The sequence below is a fragment of the Lepidochelys kempii genome, chromosome 1, assembly GCF_965140265.1.
Source record: "Lepidochelys kempii isolate rLepKem1 chromosome 1, rLepKem1.hap2, whole genome shotgun sequence".
In the NCBI taxonomy this organism is placed as follows: domain Eukaryota; kingdom Metazoa; phylum Chordata; order Testudines; family Cheloniidae; genus Lepidochelys; species Lepidochelys kempii.
The window spans coordinates 121,651,340-121,673,511 of NC_133256.1; the positions used below are offsets into that span (position 1 = coordinate 121,651,340).

The following is a 22,172-nucleotide window of genomic DNA, read 5'->3' on the forward strand; positions in this document are numbered from 1 at the left end:
GTAAGGCGCTTATGGGTAAAGAGCTGTTTCTATACTGTGGCTGCCGGAGAGATAGCAGTGGTCTCACTCAGCATGTTGACCAATTTAGTCTCATTTCCATGTATTCCCAGTCTGCTTGTCTGTATCCATCTGTTGTCTCTTGTCTTACAAAGAACTTACAATCTAAGTATGTCAGGGACCATTTTTTTTGGTCTAGCACAATGGGGTCCTGGTTCACAACTGGGTAACCATAGGTGCTACAAGAATATAAATAGTCAATAGAATGTATCACCAATGTCACACTCACTTTAAACACCAGAGGAAATCAAATGATAGCTAGTGCAGGCAACAGACCACAGGTGTATTGTGCAACCTGTGGGAAATACAACTCAGTAAATAGACAGCTGCCTTCTGCACTAGCTGCCATCTCCAGATGGTCTTAAAGCATAGACTGTGTTATAATAATCCAGCCTGGCAGTGACCAGCTATGGTGAGCTCTGTATCAGAAACAGTTCACTGGGAGTTCACAGCCCTCTTGCCAAAGAGCAAATGACGAAAAGCTCTCCTGGAAACCACTTCTACCTGAATATCCAGCCATAGCAGAGAATTGAATAAGACCATCAGGTTTTGAGGACCCAAAATAAATGACAGGCATACCCCCACAACTGAGGTGTTGATCTGGGCCTGATTTTCCACTGCCTTGCACAGTGCAGTTATTTATGTTTGTGCAAAGTGGGTACAAAATCATAGCAGACCTAACAAAACTTTTCCATCACTAATTTCCATGCTTACGATTCAAACATGACAGAAATTTGGGGCTAGATCCTCTTTGCCACACCTCACCTGAGTTAATAGGCTGTGCTGCTAGGTAAGTCCATCAAGGTTTGAAGACTCTATACTCCCCTCCCCAGGCCATGGAGCAGCACTGGGAACCACTCCACAACCTTCTGTGCAGTAAGCCATTGAGGCACACCTTCCCCATACCAATGAGGGGATTTTCACAGGTAGATTTACACAGGCACCAGTCCTGCCCCCTCAGTTCCCCTTAACCCCTCCCCATGCCCACCATGTTCTCTTTTGCATTGTGTGATGTCCTGTGCTGGTTTCCCTTATGCTGCTCTCCCTCAGAAAAGCCTCATTGATTCCAGTGCATTTGAGCCCTTGCACACCTACGTGAGGTGAAAGCTGGGGGTGAATGACTTGCTGTCTAGTAACTGAAATCAGTTTGACTGGCTATTATTCCAGACTTCTATTACCATATACCACTCAGAACGTTAGCATCACCACTCAAACCCATTATCCCAGGAGTGCTCTAGATGGGCATTGGTAACATCAGGGAACAAGGGGTAAAACAGTTCTATCAATAAAATGTTGCCATGTGGGAAATTAGTGCCTAGGTGGGGCAATGGCCGTACGCTTTGCCTGGGACCAACAGCAACTCCCCAAGTTGGCCAACAAGGAGTCTGACACAGAGGAAGTCAGAAAGGAGGTTTAGCAGTACTAGCAGAAGCAAGAGGACAGCATTCTACACAGCTGGAGACACAAGGGCAGGCTGTGGCCACCAGAGAGGAGAGGACCAGGAGGAATTCCGTACAGCTAGAAGTATCCAATCAATACCAGGTCCTGAAAATGGAAACTCTGGAAGATATCTTTCAAGATCCAGCTAGTCCAAGGGAATGGAGAGCTGTGCAGGACACAATTTGTGGATGGCAGCTTGGCCCAACCTGTAAGAAAACCAAGCTTGCCCACAAAGAGACCTCCAACCACCTGAGGAAGACAGACAATCCTTTTGGGGGATTCAATACTACAAATAATTGAGAGAACAGTCTGCAAGGGACAGGCAGACAACAGGACAGTGTGCTGTCTTCCTGGATCCAAGGCACAAGACATCACTCTGAGACTGCATAGGCTTCTAAAGTTGATGGGCAAGGATCCATTGGAGATGGTTCAGATTGCCACTTACGACACTGGGTCACAAGGTATATTACAGATAATAGATGACTTCAGGGAACTCAGAAGTGTGCTGAAGAATGTCCAAGCAATCTATCCCATGAGCTAAGGATGACAGAAGGCAGAAGATTCTAGAAGTGAATGTCTTGGTAGGTAAGTGGAGGAGAGTTTTAGTTGTGTGGAGCATTGGTCCATTTTCTGTGAGGAGAGATGGCTGTATAATTTGGATGGACTTCACCTCTGTAGAAGAGGAACAAATTTCCTCAGGGACAGGCTGACTAGAGTACTCAGGAGGGCATTAAACTAATAACAAAAGTGGAGGTGTAAAAAAAAGGGAAGATATGAGCACAGATTTAGCACAAAATCGAGATGTTAAGAATAAAATTAACCAAGGAACCAAAGGACATGAAGAAAAGAAATTCCTGAATTGCCTATACACCAATGTTAGAAACCTAGGTAACAAACAAGAGGAACTGGAATTGCTCATTTATGAGCATAAATTCAATCTAGTTGGTATAACTGAAACCTTGTGGGATGGTTTGCGCGATTGGATTGTTAAAATCAATGGTTATAACATATTTAGGAAGGATTCAGTAAGCAAAAGGGGAAGGGGTGTGGCACTCTATGTCAAAAATGGCATTTCCTATGTCTGTGTCACGGATAACTCAGAAAAAATTATCCTGAATGTTTATGGATCAATGTCCTAACAGGTAAAGCATAAGATGGGGTGTTAGTTGGTGTCCGCTACAGAGTATCAAATCACACTAGGGAAAAGGATGAGCACCATCCTAAACATCTATCTATAATGTGTTGGAAAATAAGCTTTGTGGACATGGGGTACTTCAATTTGAATGACACATGCTGGAGGGCTCATGCTGCCAGAAATAAAACATCTTGGAATTTCCCAATATAATAGATGACAATTTCCTAATGCAAAAAATGTTGCATCCAACACAGAGGGAATTCTATATTAGATACCATTTTGACAGATAAAGAGGAACTGATCACAGAACTAAAAAGTAATGGTAGCTTAGGTACAAGTGATCATGACTTGATCTCATTTATAATGTACAAACAAAATAAAATCCAAACTACTGATATATGTACTTGGTGATTTACAAGCGCGGAAAAAAAAAGAGCCATATCAGCTGGAAGGAAGACTTTAATCAGAAAAATGTGAATGATAATTGGGAATTGTTTAAGAACATTTTACTAGATGCCCAGAAACTCACAATCAAAGACGACGGTCATAGTGGTTAAAAAAAATCAACCTCGTTTGGAGAGGAAGTGAAGAAAGCTATAAAAAATGGAAGAAAGGGGAAGTTATTAGTAATGAATATGAATCAGAAGCTATGAATTGTAGAATACTGATAAAGGAAGCAAAGGGAAACAAAGAGAAATCTATGGCCAGCAGAGTTAAGGACAATAAGAAGGCGTTTCTTAAGTATAAAAGGAACAAAAATAATCCTAACAATGGTATTGATCCATTACTAGATAGAAATGGTAGAATTACCAATACTAATGTATAAAAGGCAGAAGGGTTCAATAAATACTTTTGTTTTGTATTTAGGCAGAAATAGATGTAGTCATATCATACAATAACACTCTTTCTATTCCACTAGTACCCTGGGAGGATGTTAAAGAGCAGCTATTAAAGTTAGACTTTTTTTAAATCAGCAGTTCCAGATAATTTGCATCCAAGAGTTTTTAAAAATGTGGCTGCAGAGCACACTGGACATTAATGTTGATTCTCAATAAGTTTTGGAAAACCGGAGAAGTTCCAGAATACTGGAAGAAAACTAATGATGTTCCAATATTTAAACAGGATGCCAGATAGTTATAGGCCTATCAGTCTGACATCAATCCTAGGCAAGATAGTGGAGCAGCTGATATGGGACTCAATTAATAACAAATTAAATAATAAAAGGAGTACTTGTGGCACCTTAGAGACTAACCAATTTATTTGAGCATAAGCTTTCGTGAGCTACAGCTCACTTCATCGGATGCATACTGTGGAAAGTGTAGAAGATCTTTTTATACACACAAAGCATGAAAAAATACCTCCCCCCACTCCACTCTCCTGCTGGTAATAGCTTATCTAAAGTGATCACTCTCCTTAAATAATAAATAAATAATAAATACCAATCAACATGAGTTTATGGAAAATAGATCCTGTCAAACTAACTTGATTTTTATGAGATTACATCAAGTTTGGCTGATAAAGGTAATAGTGTTGATGTAAGATACTTAGACTTCTGTAAGTACCATTTGACTTGGTACTACAAAACAGACACTGATTTAAAAAAACTAGATTGAAACAAAATTAACATAGCACACATTAAATGGATTAAAAACTGACTAACCGATAGGTCTCCAAATGTAATTATAAACAGGGAAACACCATTGAATGGGTATGTTTCTTGTGGAGTCCTACAGGGGTCATTTCTTGGTCTTACACTATTTAACATTTTTATCAATGACCTGTAAGAAAATATAAAATAATCACTGATAAATTTTGAAGATGACACAAAGACTGGGGGAGTGATAAATAATGAAGACGACAGGTCAGGTCACTGAAACAGAGCGATCTGGATTGCTTAGTAACCTCGGCGCAAGCAAACAATATACATCTAGGAACAAAGAATGTAGGCCATACATAGAGGATGGGGGGACTCTATCTGGAGAAGCTGTAACTCTGAAAAAGATTTGGGTGCCATGTGGATACTCAACAGCTGCAAGTGCAACCTTGTGGCCAAAATGTCTAATTCATCGTTGGATGCATAAACAGGGGACTCTTGAGTAGAAGGAAAGAGTTTATTTTACCTCTGGTTTTGGCACTATTTCAACAGCTGCTGGAATATGGTGTCCAGTTCTAGTGCCCACAATTATCAGAAAGCTGATAAATTGGAGAGGGTTGAGAGAAGAGCCACCAGAATGATCAAAGGATTAAAAAAACATGCCATATAGTGATAGACTCAATGAACTTAATCTGTTTCACTTAACAAAAAGAAAAGGACTTGATCAGAGTTTATAAGTATCTACACAAGGGGAACAAATATTTGGTAATGGGGTCTTCAGTCTAGCAGACAAAGGTATAATAAGGTCCACTGGCTGGAAACTGAAGCTAGATAAATTCAGACTGAAAATAAGATGTAAATTTTTACTAGTGAAGGTAATTAAATCACTGGACCAATTTACTAAGGTTCATGGTGGATTCTCCATCACCAGCAATTTTTAAATCAAGATTGGATGTTTTTCTACAAGACATGCTCTAGGAATTATTTTGGGGAAGTTCTATGGCCTCTGTTAGACAGGAGGCCAGAGTAGATGATCATAATGGTCCCTTCTGGCCTTGGAATCTATTCATCTAAATTGGCTAATGTAAATCCAAGAAATGGCTTATTTATCAGCTGTAATTGCCCGCATGCAGTTTATTTCTTTTAGAAGTTTGATTGCCTGGTTGGATTAACTCTTTGACCTTATAATGTAAAAAGATGTTGTCAACATTAAAAGCTTCCTACACTTAAAGAAAGGTTTACATGATGAAATAGCTGTCATACCCCAAAGCAGATTGAAGCTCATATGTCACTGGCATCTTTCCATAATTGGCCTTGGAGGCCTAATTAAGAAGACCTCAAAACAACCACATTGACAACAATTAGGAAAACAGTAGCAGTGTGCAAAACTCAGCCATTTTCTACCATTTCTCAGGCATTCATGTAAAATAATGTTTCAGTTTTGATCCTTGTAGATTCAAAACTGCTCTGAATTTAGCTTTGAATTTTGGGTTCAAACTAAACCTTGAAAGTGGAAAAAAAGAATTTGTAAATATTCATTTGAATAAAAGCCCTAAATTCACTTCGAGAGTATTTTTAGCCCCTCTTATTCACTATACACAAACATTCACACTAGTGACATTTTATTTGCAAAAATGTCTCATCAGAAAATGGATTCTCGGAAGTATTCTCTGGAAGTGTGGCTATATTTATGTCTCTAAAAGGTCATTATGGGTTTTCCTCAGCAAGTCAGGGAACAGAAGCAATAACGTGATCCATTGTGAACAATAAATTATAAGCAGAATAAAAGATCAGAACAATAGTTCTGATAAACAATGCACAAGCAATAATGAAATATGTTCAAATAAATCATTCATTGAAGATTTCAAACAACAAAGAAACTTATAAAAATTGAGATCTGTTTTTGGATATTTCATTAACAAATAAAGGTACTAAATTCATCAAATAAATTGTCTGCTGTTTGCTCAGCTGTAATTCAAATGAACCCAAAATGCCATGGGCTCTCCCTCAATTAATCCATAAAGTCACTTTCCTGCACTTCTTCAAATACCTCTTCAAGATATACTGTGATGCCAATGGGAAACTGGCAACTTATAACAGGGTAGATAGGCAATAGGACCTTCTGATATTAATTAGGGCTGTCGACTAATCGCAGTTAACTCAAGCGATTAACTCTAAAAAATTTATCACGATTAAAAACATCAATCAGGATTAATCACAGTTTTAATCACACTGTTAAACAATACCAATTAAAATATATTAAATATTTTGGATGTTTTTCTATATTTTCATATATATTGTATTCTGTGTTGTAATTGAAATCAAAGTGTATATTATTTTTATTACAAATATTTGCACTGTAAAAATGATAAAAGAAATAGTTTTCAATTCACCTTGTATAAGTACTGTAGTGCACTTTCTTTGTCATGAAAGTGCAACTTACAAATGTAGATTTTGTTACATAACTCCACTCAAAAACAAAACAATGTAAAACTTCAGAGCCAACAAGTCCACTCAGTCCTACTTCTTGTTCAGCCAATTGCTAAGACAAACAACTTTGTTTACATTTACAGGAGATAATTCTGCTGGCTTCTTATTTACAGTGTCATCAGAAAGTGAGAACAGACATTTGCATAGCACTTTTGTAGCCAGCATTGCAGGGTATTTATGTGCCCGATATGCTAAACATTCATATGCCCATTCATGAATGCCCAACATTCATGCTTCAGCCACCATTCCAGAGGACATGCTTCCTTGCTGATGACGCTCATTAAATAAATAATGCATTAATTACATTTGTGACTGAACTCTTTGGGGGAGAATTGTATGTCCCCTGCTCTGTTTTACCCGCATTCTGCCATATATTTCATGTTATAGCAGTCTTGGATGATGACCCAGAATATGTTGTCGTTTTAACAACACTTTCACTACAGATATCACAAAACGCAAAGAAGGTACCAATGTGAGCTTTCTAAAGATAACTACAGCACTTGACCCAAGTTTTAAGAATCTAAAGTGCCTTCCAAAATTTGAGAGGGACGAGATGTTGAGCATGCTTTCAGAAGTCTTAAAAGAGCGACACTCCAATGCGGAAACTACAGAACCCAAAGTACCAAAAAAGAAAATCAACCTTCTGCTGGTGGCATCTGACTCAGATCATTAAAATGAACATGCGTCGGTCCATACTGCTTTGGATCGTTATTGATTAGAACCCGTCATCAGCATGGACGCATGTCCTCTGGAAGGATGGTTGAAGCATGAAGGAACATATGAATCATCAGCGCATCTGACACAAATATCTTGCCATGCCAGCTTCAACAGTGCCATGACAATTGCCTGTTTTCACTTTCAGGTGATATTGTAAACAAGTAGCAGGCAGCATTATCTCCTGAAAATGTAAACAAACTTGTTTGTCTGAGCAATTAGCTGGACAAGTACTAAGACTGAGTGGACTTGCAGGTTCTAAAATTTTTCATTGTTTTATTTTTGAATGCAGTTTTTTTGTACATAATTCTACATTTGTAAGTTCAACTTTCATGATAAATTTCAGAGTAACAGCCGTGTTAGTCTGTATTCGCAAAAAGAAAAGGAGTACTTGTGGCACCTTAGAGACTAACCAATTTATTTGAGCATGAGCTTTTGTGAGCTAAAGCTCACTTCATCGGATGCATACTGTGGAAACTGCAGAAGACATTATATACACAGAGACCATGAAACAATACCTCCTCCCACCCCACTCTCCTGCTGGTAATAGCTTATCTAAAGTGATCATCAAGTTGGGCCATTTCCAGCACAAATCCAGGTTTTCTCACCCTCCGCCCCCCCACACACAAACTCACTCTCCTGCTGGTAATAGCCCATCCAAAGTGACCACTCTCTTTAAAATGTGTATGATAATCAAGGTGGGCCATTTCCAGCACAAATCCAGGTTTTCTCACCCTCCGCCCCCCGGTATAGGGTGGTGTTTATGTGACCATTGTTTATTAGCACTGTAGTGTCCAGGAAGTGGATCTCTTCTGTGGACTGGACCAGGCTGAGGTTGATGGTGGGATGCAAATTGTTGAAATCATGGACACCATCCTATACCGGAAACCTACTGACCGCTATTCCTACCTACATGCCTCCAGCTTTCACCCTGACCACACCACACGATCCATCGTCTACAGCCAAGCTCTGCGATACAACCGCATTTGCTCCAACCCCTCAGACAGAGACAAACACCTACAAGATCTCTGTCAAGCTTTCTTACAACTACAATACCCACCTGCGGAAGTGAAGAAACAGATTGATAGAGCCAGAAGAGTTCCCAGAAGTCACCTACTACAGGAAAGGCCTAACAAAGAAAATAACAGAACGCCACTAGCTGTCACCTTCAGCCCCCAACTAAAACCTCTCCAATGCATTATTAAGGATCTACAACCTACCCTGAAGGATGACCCAACACTCTCACAAATCTTGGGAGACAGGCCAGTCCTTGCCTACAGACAGCCCCCCAGCCTGAAGCAAATACTCACCAACAACCACATACCACACAACAGAACCACTAACCCAGGAACCTATCCTTGCAACAAAGCCCGTTGCCAACTGTGCCCACATATCTATTCAGGGGACACCATCAAAGGGCCTAATAACATCAGCCACACTATCAGAGGCTCGTTCACCTGCACATCCACCCATGTGATATATGCCATCATGTGCCAGCAATGCCCCTCTGCCATGTACATTGGTCAAACTGGACAGTCTCTACGTAAAAGAATAAATGGACACAAATCAGATGTCAAGAATTATAACATTCAAAAACCAGTCGGAGAACACTTCAATCTCTCTGGTCACACAATCACAGACATGAAGGTCGCTATCTTACAACAAAAAAACTTCAAATCCAGACTCCAGCAAGAAACTGCTGAATTGGAATTTATTTGCAAATTGGATACTATTAATTTAGGCTTAAATAGAGACTGGGAGTGGCTAAGTCATTATGCAAGGTAGCCTATTTCCCCTTGTTTTTTTCTACCCCCCCTCCCCCTCAACTTTCTGGTTAAACTTGGATTTATGCTGGAAATGGCCCACCTTGATTATCATGCACATTGTAGGGAGAGTGGTCACTTTGGATGAGCTATTACCAGCAAGAGAGTGAGTTTGTATGTGTATGGGGGTGGGGGGGTGAGAAAACCTGTATTTGTGCTGGAAATGGCCCACCTTAGATTTTCATACACATTGTGAGGAGAGTGGTCACTTTGGATGGGCTATTACCAGCAGGAGAGTGAGTTTGTGTGTGGGGGGGGGGGGGGCGGAGGGTGAGAAAACCTGGATTTGTGCTGGAAATGGCCCAACTTGATGATCATTTTAGATAAGCTATTACCAGCAGGAGAGTGGGGTGGGAGGAGGTATTGTTTCATGGTCTCTGTGTATATAATGTCTTCTGCAGTTTCCACAGTATGCATCCGATGAAGTGAGCTGTAGCTCACGAAAGCTCATGCTCACATAAATTGGTTAGTCGCTAAGGTGCCACAAGTACTCCTTTTCTTTTCATGATAAAGAGATTGACTGCAGTACTTGTATTAGGTGAATTCAAAAATACTATTTTGGGTTTTTCAGTGCAAATAATGGTAATCAAATATAAATATAAAGTGAGCACTGTACACTTTGTATTCTGTGTTGTAATTGAAATCTATATATTTGAAAATGTAGAAAACAGCCATAAATATTTAAATAAATAGTATTCTATTATTGTTTAACAGTGTGCTTAATCATGCAATTAATCACGATTAATTTTTTTAAATCACTTGACAGCCCTAATATTAATTTATTTATATGGCCTATGTAGATAATACGTTTATTCCTGTTTCCCCCATTCCTCCAACACCATTCCTTCTGACTGTCACTCCCACGTGTCGCATCTGGTTTTAACTAGGTGATCCTCAGGATACGGATTATCTTCAACTCCTGTTCGCACAATGGGAGCCTTACACAGTTACTACCATATCAAAAACAGGAAATAACGGTCTCAGTCACAACAGTCGTGAAAATTTTGTTGGAAAAACCAAAAATAAGCCCAAGTACTAGGTTCAGCTTCACTCAAAGAGTCCATGATCCCTGTTTCAAGAAAACCTAGGAGTGTTTCTAAAGCCTTCAGGTACCGTTACAAATATTTCACACATTTAAATGAATCTGGTAACTCCAGTATATAGCATATATTTATTTATAGATGTAAGGAATAAAGAGTGCCTACACAAAAAGTTCCAGGTGCCCTAACACATTTATGCAACTGACTAGACTTCCAATCATATAGTGATGATCACACAGATAATACAAACAATCACAGGCAGGAAAAAAATAACTCTCAGCCAGCCAATAAATGAAAGCAATGGAAAAGCCTTTTGGACCCCACTGATCTCTCTTTCCACAAGCAAACTCTCAACCCTCCTCCAAAGCTTTATCAAATAAATGGCTATTGCAGCATGTTCAAGTTTGGGCTACATTGGACCAGAGTTATGTGGATGATGCTTTAAACCAGCAAGTAAAACACATAAATATTAGCTAGTATTGGTTAAATAACCAACAGAGAGTGTATATTTATTTCAGGGGTTCACATTGTATCTTTTATGAATGAAAACAAACTGCATAAGTTGTGAATACATCCACATTTATAACAAATGCTTAAGAGAATATTTAATACACCCAGAATAAAACTGTGTTAAACTAAATCATCATTTTGGATTTCAATTAAAACTTTTTAAGTTACTATTAATTCTCTGTATTGCAGTAGCATCTAAAAGGCACACCTGGGAATCAAATCCCATTAGTACTCTGCACCCTGTACGCACACCAGATTTCTGAAGGCTTCTACAATTCCCAGGCCATAACAGAATGGATTAACAACAAACTTCTAAATAAATCATTCTGACTGTCTTGGTTTCTGTTCCAATAGGTAGGCAACTGACATGACATATCAGAATGGTCCCTTCAGAAATGTAGGATTTCTACTCGAAAATGGCCAATTTCTGACTTGCCTTAAAAACAGATTACGTAATTACCAGGATAGCCAAAGGGAGGTTTGGCCAGCCATTACATCCAAAGCAGGAGAAAAGGGCCCAAAGTGCTATGTGAAGAAATGGCTTGTAATCAGGTTTCTTTCTGTCTTTCTCTTTTATATTCCCAGCCCCAAAATGCCCTGAGCGTTTCAGACTCAGGTCTGAATGACATCTCAAAGCGAAGAGACATGCCTAGTACAATTCTGTCTATGTCTTCTTTCTGATTAATTCAGATTTGGCCTTTGGGGCCTAATAAGCCCACAGCTGTAGGCCTCCTCTTCTGCCTCCCAAGTTGAGATATGTAAAGGAGAATTTCAGCTTTATGTACAAAAACAGCAAGTCTTTAGCCCTTTTCCTGTGAAGGTAGCCTAATCTGCCATTCATGCTACTGAGATGCCTCTTCTTATGGCCAGAGGTGACAACTGGTGCTCAGCAGAGGCACCTGGAAAGGAACTTGTCATGACTGTAGTGCCATCCACCAGTGGCAGCCTGGACAGTAGTTCCAACACATTGGGCTAGATTCACCACTTAATAAGAAAAGGAATTCTAGTGGCACCTTAGAGACTAAGGTACCACTAGTACTCCTTTTCTTTTTGCGAATATAGGCTAACACGGCTGCTACTCTGAAACCACTTAAGATGAATTTATGGCTGCTTCACATCACTGAAGCAGTGCAAAGCAGTCAGAGTATATCAATCAGCGAACCTGGCCTCTAGACTTTACATCATTTATTTTTTGTGATGTCATGGAACTGAAGGCTAAACGCTGACTTCAGACATGTGCTTGCAACTTGACTCCAATAGGAGATGTGCCTGAATATATGAGAGCAGAATTCTGGTACAGAAATCATTTCTATAGGTCCAGTGCAACTCGAAGAACTAAAATGACTATGCTTTTAACATATTCATATATATTAGTAGAGTATCTTCAAAGCAAAGTCATATGTTTACAGTACATTTAAATTTCAACAGCACCACATATTACAACCAAAGTATGTGTGATAACTGTTGAATCAGTGAGACGACACACAACTCTTAAGAACATAAGAAACATTATATCAGATCAGACCTCTGTTCAATTTAATGAAGTCCAGTACACTGCTTCTGAAAGTAGAAGATACCAGATACTTCAGAGAAATATATAAGAAGCCCAGAAGTACAAAATTATGAAATTGCCCATAATGGAAATTTCCTCCTAACCCTTTCAGTTTGTAGTTGGTTTATGAGCTGGAGCATTTTATATCCCTAATTTTTTTTAAATCCTGTAGAATATAACTGTTGATGCTACAGACAGCATATCCTGACCTTTCGATGGTGACCACCTTTTACCACAATCATCATGACTTTGGAGGAATGGGGTAGATGGAGAAAGGGGAAAATGGAACTAGTTGCAACAGAACCAGAAATGCATAATGAGGTCTGTTTCTTATGCCAACTTGTGGATGATGGGTTATTTAAGAATGCAAAGCTCAGAAAGGAGATGGTTTCTGTGCAGGATATTAGGAGAAAGTGTAAGTTAAATGAACTGGGTCAGCACAGGGTTCCCATTTTGTTACTAGAAGGAAAAAACCTGGCACTTCTTAATGTCAGGAGTCAGATCCTCAGTTCCTGTAAGTCAGTGTAACTTCACTGAAGTCAATGAGGCTAACTGACTGATACCAGCTGAGGATCGGGTCCCCGGCCTTCAAGTCCTTTCTACATCTCTTTTGTCCTGAAAGAGAATTGATAAAACTACTGAGACTTTGGTGGAGATCTCTGGCATGGATTCTGAGTTCCATTACCAGTGGTAGCAAAACTGAGACCAAGGTTTCAGGAATCAAGGTTTAGCCTTTCCCAGAAGAGGCTCTGGAGCCAAACTCTGAAGAGGAGTAATAAGGAAAGTTGCCATGCTAGGGTCCACCAACAAGATGGCAACAAAAATAGCCCATGGGTACCAACAGAGGCACTAACACTAACATCAATTCCTCATTCCTATCAACATGGGAGGGAGTATCAACAGATGTTGATGCCAACACATTCACAGTCCTCCATGTCAGGGAGACAGACACGTAGGTATCACATGAGCTGATTTTAACACTGAAGAGCTGCTGGGCAAGAAACTCCGTGCTCTGCCTCCCTTTCTTTCTCCCCCTCAATAGAGGAGAGAACAGAGGAAAACTGTGTGGTCCCTGGATTTTCTCCAGAAACACTAAGCAACGCAGGAAGCAGGTGAGAGGTCTGACCCAGAACTGGGGATGTGGGTAGAGCAGCAAGAGAGAGGAAGGAAGGAGTTAAGGGTGGGGAAGGAGAGAGAGATGATGAAGGTGTCACCTGTGCTGGCAGGGAGAAGAAAGGAAAGAAGGGTGTGAGAGTTGCAAAAAAAAATAGTCAAAAAAGGTTGATAAATTGGAGTTCTAAAAGACCCAGTTGTGCAGCCAGGGGGCACGTGACTAATACTGAAGGAAATAAGGTGGTGATCAGAAAGGAGAACATATTGAATGAGAGATCCAAGTGGGAGCAGTGCTTAGCAAAGGTCCCAGGAGCCACCAGGGTGGTTGATCCAGGGCTGTAGGTTAAACAAGGTTAGGAAGAGGAAGAGGGAAGCAATAGAGCCAGATGGGACATCAGAGTGAAAGCTGTAGTTAGAGGATTTGATAGGTAAAATGGCAGCTCAGGCTAAAAGGACAAATCTAATGAAGACTTAACAACTGGCCTCAAACCCTTGAACAAGCATGAGCCTGAAGTACCCAAACTGGAGGCAAAACACCCTCCATGGTATGTACACACTACCATAGACACTGACTCCAGCCCTGGAGCACCCATGTAAAAATAATGGTGGGTACTGAGCACCCACCAGCATCCCCCCCATCAGCTCCTCCACCTCCCCACAACACCTCCTGCCTGCCGGTGGCCCCACCAATCAGTGCCTCTCCCTCCCCCTCCACAGCACCTCCTGCCCTCCGCGATCAGTTGTTCCACAGCTTGCAGGAGGTGCTGGGGGGGCGGGGAAGGAGCGAGTGCAGGGTATGCAGAACGGGGTGGGAAGAGGCGGGGTGGGGGGGAGTCCTGGGGGAAGTGAAGTGGGGGCAGGACCTGGGGCGGAGCACACCTGGCACATTTGAAAGTCGGCACCTCAGCACGCTACAGCAATGAAGGGCAAATGCAAAGGATGGCTCATTGACATCCACCTCCCAAAAATAGAATTGGCCAGTTAATTTAAGAACAATTTCTTAAAGTTTCTTTTATTGACTGAAGTAAATCCTCAATCCTTTTAAATAGCTTCATGAAACAGCTTGCTTCAGCATACATTTGAAAAATTAGACACCCTGAGATTATTATCCTTGAAAGATAATTAACCAATTTAACTTAAATAGATACATTAAAACAAATTGCACAGATATGTCAAAGTAATGGATTCTTTCCTGCGACTAAGACCGTTTTTGTTTGTTTGTTTCCTCACCTTTTTTAATCAGTGGTACTCTTCATCTGTAAGCATCACACTAAACATCAGAAGTGACATTTTCATTACTCTGGAATTGCACAGACATATAGGTTGGAGCCCTGACCCCACAAAGACTTACTCATGTGTTTAATTTTAGCATGAGAAGTAATCCCATTGATTTCAATGGAACTACTCAGAGGAGGAAAGTTAAGCACAAGTGTAAGTGATTGCAAGATCCAAGCCTGAATGTTCTGTTATTGCAAATATTTCACCTGAAATCATCACTTGTTCACTGTAGATTTTTGCTATCAGAAGACTGGATAAAATGTATGATAAAAAATGTGGGAGATAAAAATGCTGCAAGATTTGTTTATGATGTCAAAGGCATTTGCATGTAGAAATCTGAAATTGTGTTGGGGTGTGGGGGAAGAGAGGGCTAGAACAGCTGAGAATTTCAAGCAGACCCTTTTCCAGCACATAATACTTTATTATAAAAAGTTAGAGTACATAATTCTCTAATATGATACGGTGATGACATGGTAATTGCACATTGATCTCAAAAACACTCACAGTAACTACATTTTACATAATCGGAAAATGGTTGTTACCACAAGACGTGGATTGCATTTGCAGAAAGGTGGACTCAATGATCTAATACATCTTTTTAATCTCTAATGTCTCTATCTTCTGTTGTTTTCAACTTCAAAATACCATGTTTATTAACCATGCAGTCCCTGCATGTCAGCACTATATTTACCAGCACTATTCAATACTGAAACATACAAGACTTTCAAAAGGAGCTGGTTTTGGTTCCCCGAGACACCGCAGCCCGTTTTCTCACACTTCACTTACTGTCATCATATTTCTGAAAAAGCACATCTTGACTTCCATCAGCCCAATAATAATTCCTGTTGCACTCAAAATTAAGGAGCTTTTACATTAATTGACTTTATTCCCAAACCCCTTGGGATTTTGTATAAATACTCAAAAGAAAAATATAAAAGGAGTATGAGTTGATTTTTATTAATTTTTTATTATTATTATTATTATTGTTGTTGCTGTTTTGTTATTGTAATTCTTTTCAATTGTTAAAGATTTCCACATTTCCCTCTGAAAGCTATTTTGGACAAATGATCATTGTGGCAAATTGCCGGCACTACTATGATGGGTCTCGTGCTTTCTCTTCTTGGGGGGGGAAAGAAGGCGGCACAGTTCAGGGCACCGTTTCTTGCCCCTGAACTGGGGTATTAACTGCCCCACTAGTGTCCTAGAGAAGGGGGGTGGAGAGGGAGGGACCCGGGCCCACCCTCTACTCCAGGTCCCAGCCCAGGGGCCATAGGGATAGCGGTAAACCACTAGAATAGCGGTTCCTTCCCCTGGGCTACTTCCCTCTCCTGCCCTTCAGCTTGTGGGGCTTCCTGCCCTCCCTCTGCACAAACCAAGTGTCCCTTTACCTAGGGTCTTGGTCTTCTTAGCCCACCGCAGCACTTCTCCAAACTCCCCTCTGCTTCCCTCCAAACTGCTCTCTGCTCCAACACCAAACCACTCTGCTTCAGCTCCTCCTCTTGTCTGATTGAAGCAGGGGGGTTTTATCATGTGACTGGCTTCAGGTGCTTTAATTAATTTGTAGCAAATTTTCTTCCCTCTACAGGGAATAAGGCTCCCTTCTAACACTCTCCTGCTGCCCTCTGGCCATGCTGTATCACATGGTAAATCCCTAACTCAGCTTCTTTCCCACAGGCACATAAAGGCCCAACAAACAGGAAACAGAATAGGAAAAAAATCAGTTCTTCAAGTAAGAGCATATCTTTATATCACTGTAGAGCACCTTTTTTTTCCCCCCAAAAAGTGTTTATTTGGTCACACCTAAACATTTCATGGATTCGTGTCAGTTTCACTGAATCGTTCACTCAAAAAAGCAAGAGAGTTCCAAAGAAGTCTAAATGTTTCACTTCAACAGTTTCAAATTGAAACTTTTTTCAGTTCAAAAGTTATTTTGTTTTGAAATTTTCTGCAATTTTTTAAAATGCAAAAACATTTTTAAAAAATGCTCAAAATCTAAATGAAACATTTCATTTTGGGTGGAATGAAACACTAAAATTCTGTGGCTTGTGTTAAGAAGAATGCCAGGCTAGATTAGCACCACGGTCCCTACTAGCCTTAAATAAATCTATGTAAGAGATGTCAAGAATCCTCAGAACCACTGAAGTTTCTTGACAGCAGTTCTAAATGTCTTTCATTTCCACTCTCACTGGGGTGCTTATTCTATTTATTTCAGGTTGGATTTTTCTACATGATAATTGGGTCTCAGCTGCTCAGAGATTGCTACCTTCCAGAATCAAATCTCTTTAGCAAAATGAAAATGGGGGTGGAAAGTTTATACAGCCATTTGCAATATTTTGGAGTCCCCACTTTAAACATAAAAATAGAATTGCACACATTTGGGGCCTGATACTGCCACACTGGCTGCAGTGAGAGTGTAAAGAACATCTCCTAGCAGGTGCTAATGACCTCAAGTAATCAGATCCTAAATGATCATGTATGGTATTATGTTGTGCTTATTCCCAAGACTGCATTATTAGTGTCTTTTTATGTCTATAGCCCTCCTCAGCAGTGATGCAGCTTATTGCCTTGATGTAGACTTGTGAAGCAGTTTGCTAATTTGTGTGTCATTTTATCAAAACAAAGATGTTTTCTCTCTGTTGGTTAAACAAACCCATCACAAAACACACAGAGTGGTGAAGAGAACCCAGGTCTCAGATTTGTAAAACATAGCAAAATCGATGCAGAGCAACTGTAAAAGCGGATGTTAGTGCAGGAACCTGCTGAGCCAGTCACCATCTCTAGGCAATTACGACTGCTATAAATTCCTACTAAGCTTTTCACGCCATACATTATAGAAAGATGTTAAATAAAATATACTTTATCGACATTGTAAGGGAATAAAAACAACTTTCAATAAAAGAAACTGATTCAGTTTGTTCTTGCCCTTACCTCCCCTGCATGGCGAGTGGGCTGAAATCTTTCCCAAGTGGAACACAGCAATCCTGCCCTATTGCTCCATTTTGATAGGGTTTTTGTGGCTGTCCCTGAACAGACACCATTCCATGAAATTCCTTTAACAGCCGCAGCTCGTTGAAGTTGCTGGCAACTGGTTCAGCAGCCACCTTTCCAGGCAAGTTGACATGGGGTGGAGAGGATGTCTGAGTCAGCTCCATCTCTAGATTTCTAGAGATTGCTCCATCATCTTTGTTATCCAAGTACATACCTTTTACTGGTTTTCTATCCTGAAAAGAGTGAAAACAAATCTATTAGGACCATACTGAATACACCTATTTTATATTTACCCCCATGCACACGTACACGTGTGTGTGTGTGTGTTGATATTCAGGTATTAAAATGCCATTGGACACATTATATTTATCTTGCACTTTTGACTGCCTTACCTGTACTCTGCTTGGTAATTCATCTCCAACAGAAATACTTTAACATTTGAAAACTCTGAGCAGCTTCAAAAACAGCCATCGTTTAAAATAAATACATAAAATAGCCTGCCAGACATAGCTTTCCTTCTCTTTACCAAAATGTGGAATATCCCCAAAAAACATTTTCTCCCAAATTACACTGGTTTATCATAGAGAATGAACTATATTCATTGCCACGGCAGGTTTGAGCTCTGACACTGTGACCATCAGAATGAGAAACAGGTGCCCGTACGACACCATCAGCTAGGTAGATGTGATATAGCACATACTTCTAGCCCTGGTTTTTAACCTCAGGAACACTTAAGCCCCAGTCCAGTAAGCTATTTGCATGTATCCAGTTTAATCAGCAGGAATTGTGGACCATTATGAGTGTAAGAGGGTCTCAAGGACAATTAACAATCAGATTTTCATTTCTGATCTGGCTCCTTTGTGTTGCTCATCTGACACACAGAACCCAGATTCTAACTGTAACTGGCCAACTGAGAGGTCTCCTAGCAGCAGGGTAGCTTTAGAGCCAACTCTTGTTCCAACCACTCCTCCCTTCACCATAAGAGGCATGTCAGGGACAAGAAAGGAGCTGATTGGAACTATGTTAAACCAATCCTCAACAGACAACACATTGCTGACATAAGTTAGAGCAGACCCTGAGCTGACACAGATCGGACACTGATCAGGAAGCGATAACTTTCTCCCTGAGGCTCCACCTCCCAACCCCCACTTTGTGCTGAGCTGAACTAGGACAAAGGAGAGAATCCAGCCCTCTCTGGATATGACTTCACCACAGAGTTAACTCGGATCTTATTCAGGTATTGCCCCAACCCCCGCCTCCCATACACACACAAAACCTCTCACCTGAGTTTGGTGGTGCTTTCAATCCAGGCTAGCTGGCCTGGGTGGAGCTATAGGCTAAGGCCCAGGTGCCACTTTTACTCAAGCAGGTAACTTGCCTGCTTTACAGGGAGGACACAGGCTAAACCATTCTAATGCTGATAGTCCTCCTGTACCTTTTGACAATTCCCCCATGTCCCCAGAAGGACACATCACAATTCACTGGGAAAGAATCACAGAGCAGCTCAGCTTACTGCAACACAAAGAACCAGCAACACACATGGGTGAGCACAGCACCAGTAAGGACACAGTAACTCGCATGTGGCTTTGCAGTGAGGCTCCTCAACACCAGGGCACCAATCACCTAAGTTAACTCTGCAGAGAAAACACATCCTAGCATCCAACCCTGCAGCCTTTATAGGCACAACAGAAGTCATAGTTCGTTCATGTAAGGACCTAAGAAAAGCAAATGATAAAGCAACTTGAGAAAATCAAGAGCAATATATCACTAGGACCAGATGATATTTATTGAAGCTCGTCGAATAATACCACATTGAATAATACAATAAAAAAGTGATTCACATATATTTTTTCTGCATATATGTGGCAAATTTGTACTGCTGATTTTCATGGGGTCATAGAAGTTATCAAGTTCATGAGGATTTGGATTACTGGCAAGTTTATTCAAGAAAACATTCATAGACCCTGAGACGTACAAGCAACTATTCATACTGGCAGTGTGATACTCATTGTGTCCATTTTTCTTTTGTTATTCGTTATTCAGACATTTAGGTTTCAGTCATCCAATCAGAGAACAAAATGATACCATGTGTCATGAGAGGGTGACTATCCAATACAACTCAATAACTAGCAGCAAATAGTGAAGACATCATGAACAATTCAGATGCTGAAATTTGTTCACAACTGTCTGCTCTAGTGAATACTTAAACACCTTTGTAGGAATCAGGATTGGTTTGTGAGAAATACAGAGGAAAAAAGGCTAAATTAATCAGATAATGTAGTCACTTATATTTATTTTAGACAACATCAGAAGGAAACAGAAGAATGAAGCAGTAGCACTATGGAAGACTATATTGAAGACTGGAGGCTTCAAATTCCAAACAAACAAGCAAATAGATAAAAAGTTAAAGTCAGGCCCATAAGAATTCTTTGAAAGATTTACCTAACACACTTGGACACCACTGTGACAGGTATGATGTAAAAGCCTGGACAGAAACACCAAATGTGGAATGAAAAGAGACAGTCACTGGATACAGTTTCAAAGAGCCTCGCATGAGAGTATTAAGAGAAACAAATAACCCTCAAGCTAAGGGCTAAACTCAGATTGCGAGTTAAAAACTGGCTAACAAAGAATATGTAGTAAGAAATGGATGCTTCTCAGAATGGAGGAGTCAGTCTAGTCACATACATGGTTTGGTAATAAGGGTGCTGTTTTTCTGGGAATTAATAATTTGGAAGAGAACATAACAAGATGATTAAGCATTGCCTGGGACACTAAACCATTCTAAATCAGCTCCCTGGAGTCGATAAACAGAGCCTAGCTGAGACACACCTGCTGCAAACTTGTATAGCCATCCTATGAGATGTAGTGTCTGGTTTTGCCTTCCTGTAGTACCAACACCATCAACTGGTTTGGGACAAAATACAGGCGAATTCAATAGCTTACCAGAATATAGAAAACAATAGTGTTTTACATATACAGTGCTCTGTATCTGTGCATATAGAAATAGTTAATGGATAACATGACAGTATGTGGCACTCAGGAATATGCAGCATAATTTCTGAGTTTTGTAGGACCAATAGAACTTCTTATTGAACACTGCAAATGGCTTCCTCTAGCAGCTCTTTACATCAGCTCTTAACATAATATGAGAAATAAAACAGAACACTGTGTGAGCTGTCACAGAGTAGGAAAACTGCACCTGTATTCCCCCTCTGTGGTCCACCAAGGGCACCCATTCCAGGCTCCAGGTTCCTCAGCTGTCACACCTCTCTTGGGCAGAGACCCGCATCTCTCTCCCTCTTGACGAGGAGCTTTCCAGCCAATACAGTTTCCTACACAGTGATATTCCGAGAAAGCCAGGCTGCCTACATGGCTAGTGTCTGTGCTTTGCTTTCCCCTGCATAGGCTGTGAACACTGTAATTGCCTGTAGTTATAAGTGAGCTCTTTATAAGCAAGCATATTTAGTCTTAAAGGTAAAAGGCATTGCAGAGAAAATATATTAAAACAAGAAAAGAACCCACATGCATGCTAAAAAACTTACCATGGTCACTTCAGCTCCACCTCGGGCTCTGATAGGTGTCAGTCCTTCAAAACCCACACCTAGGTTTTCCCCTTGATTACAAGATTCAGAACCAGAACACTTCAGTCTTTCCTATATACGGCTTGTGCCTCTGATCTTGGTCTCATGTTACAGAGGATCAGAAGCCACAGGCCCACTCCTCAGGGGCGCATGGGTTTTTTACATAATTGAAGGTGGGGAATTGCATTCACTTCCCCCAAGATATTCCCCAGGAAAACCCCTTAATGCTTTTTTGTTGTTCCAAGAGTCCATTCTTGACTGGCACATTGTGCAGTATAGTCCTTTGAACCGTCAAGTCTCACATCAGTCACATCTCCACCCTCTAGAGGTTTCATGCAATCCCGGCCCACAACAATACATAAATCATACATTTAATACAATGAACCCCAAAAGATACTTAACTTTAATTCTATATGATCTCCCAAGGATACTGCAAAAAATTGCCATATCAATTACATGAACAGAGAGAGAACATACAGCAGATGTGCCAAGGCAGAGAATAGACAAAGATTGCCATGTGTGTAGAAAAACACAGTGCACCACAGCTTAACAGATAGTCTTGGTTTCAACTTGGCACAGACATGAGAGAAAAGACCGTTTACTCGCAGAAAGCAATTAAGTGGCTCACTAGTTCTACAAACCACAGTTCAATGTCTTAGAGGCCTTCCCTTGTCATTCAACACCCCTCACAAAATAATCAAATGGGGAAAGCATCATCATTTTAAATATTACCATATTCTACTTTGCTGTCCTATTCGCCTCTTCTGCACATTACTGCTACCAGACAAAACACAAACTCATCAATTCAGAAACAGGATAGATGACACCCCATGCAGTTTCTTCTCATGTCCTAT

The 22,172-nt window shown here is 40.5% G+C and overlaps 1 protein-coding gene across 1 annotated transcript in view; it reads right to left on the reverse strand.

Moving 5' to 3' along the window:
* OCA2 (OCA2 melanosomal transmembrane protein) overlaps nucleotides 1-17,946 on the reverse strand; it is a 283,538-nt gene extending 265,592 nt beyond the window's left edge. Inside the window, exon 1 of the mRNA XM_073327707.1 lies at nucleotides 17,675-17,946. Coding sequence (XP_073183808.1) covers nucleotides 17,675-17,946 — 272 coding nt within the window. The remainder of the gene's footprint in view (nucleotides 1-17,674) is intronic.
* Between the last annotated feature and the right edge of the window lie 4,226 nt (nucleotides 17,947-22,172).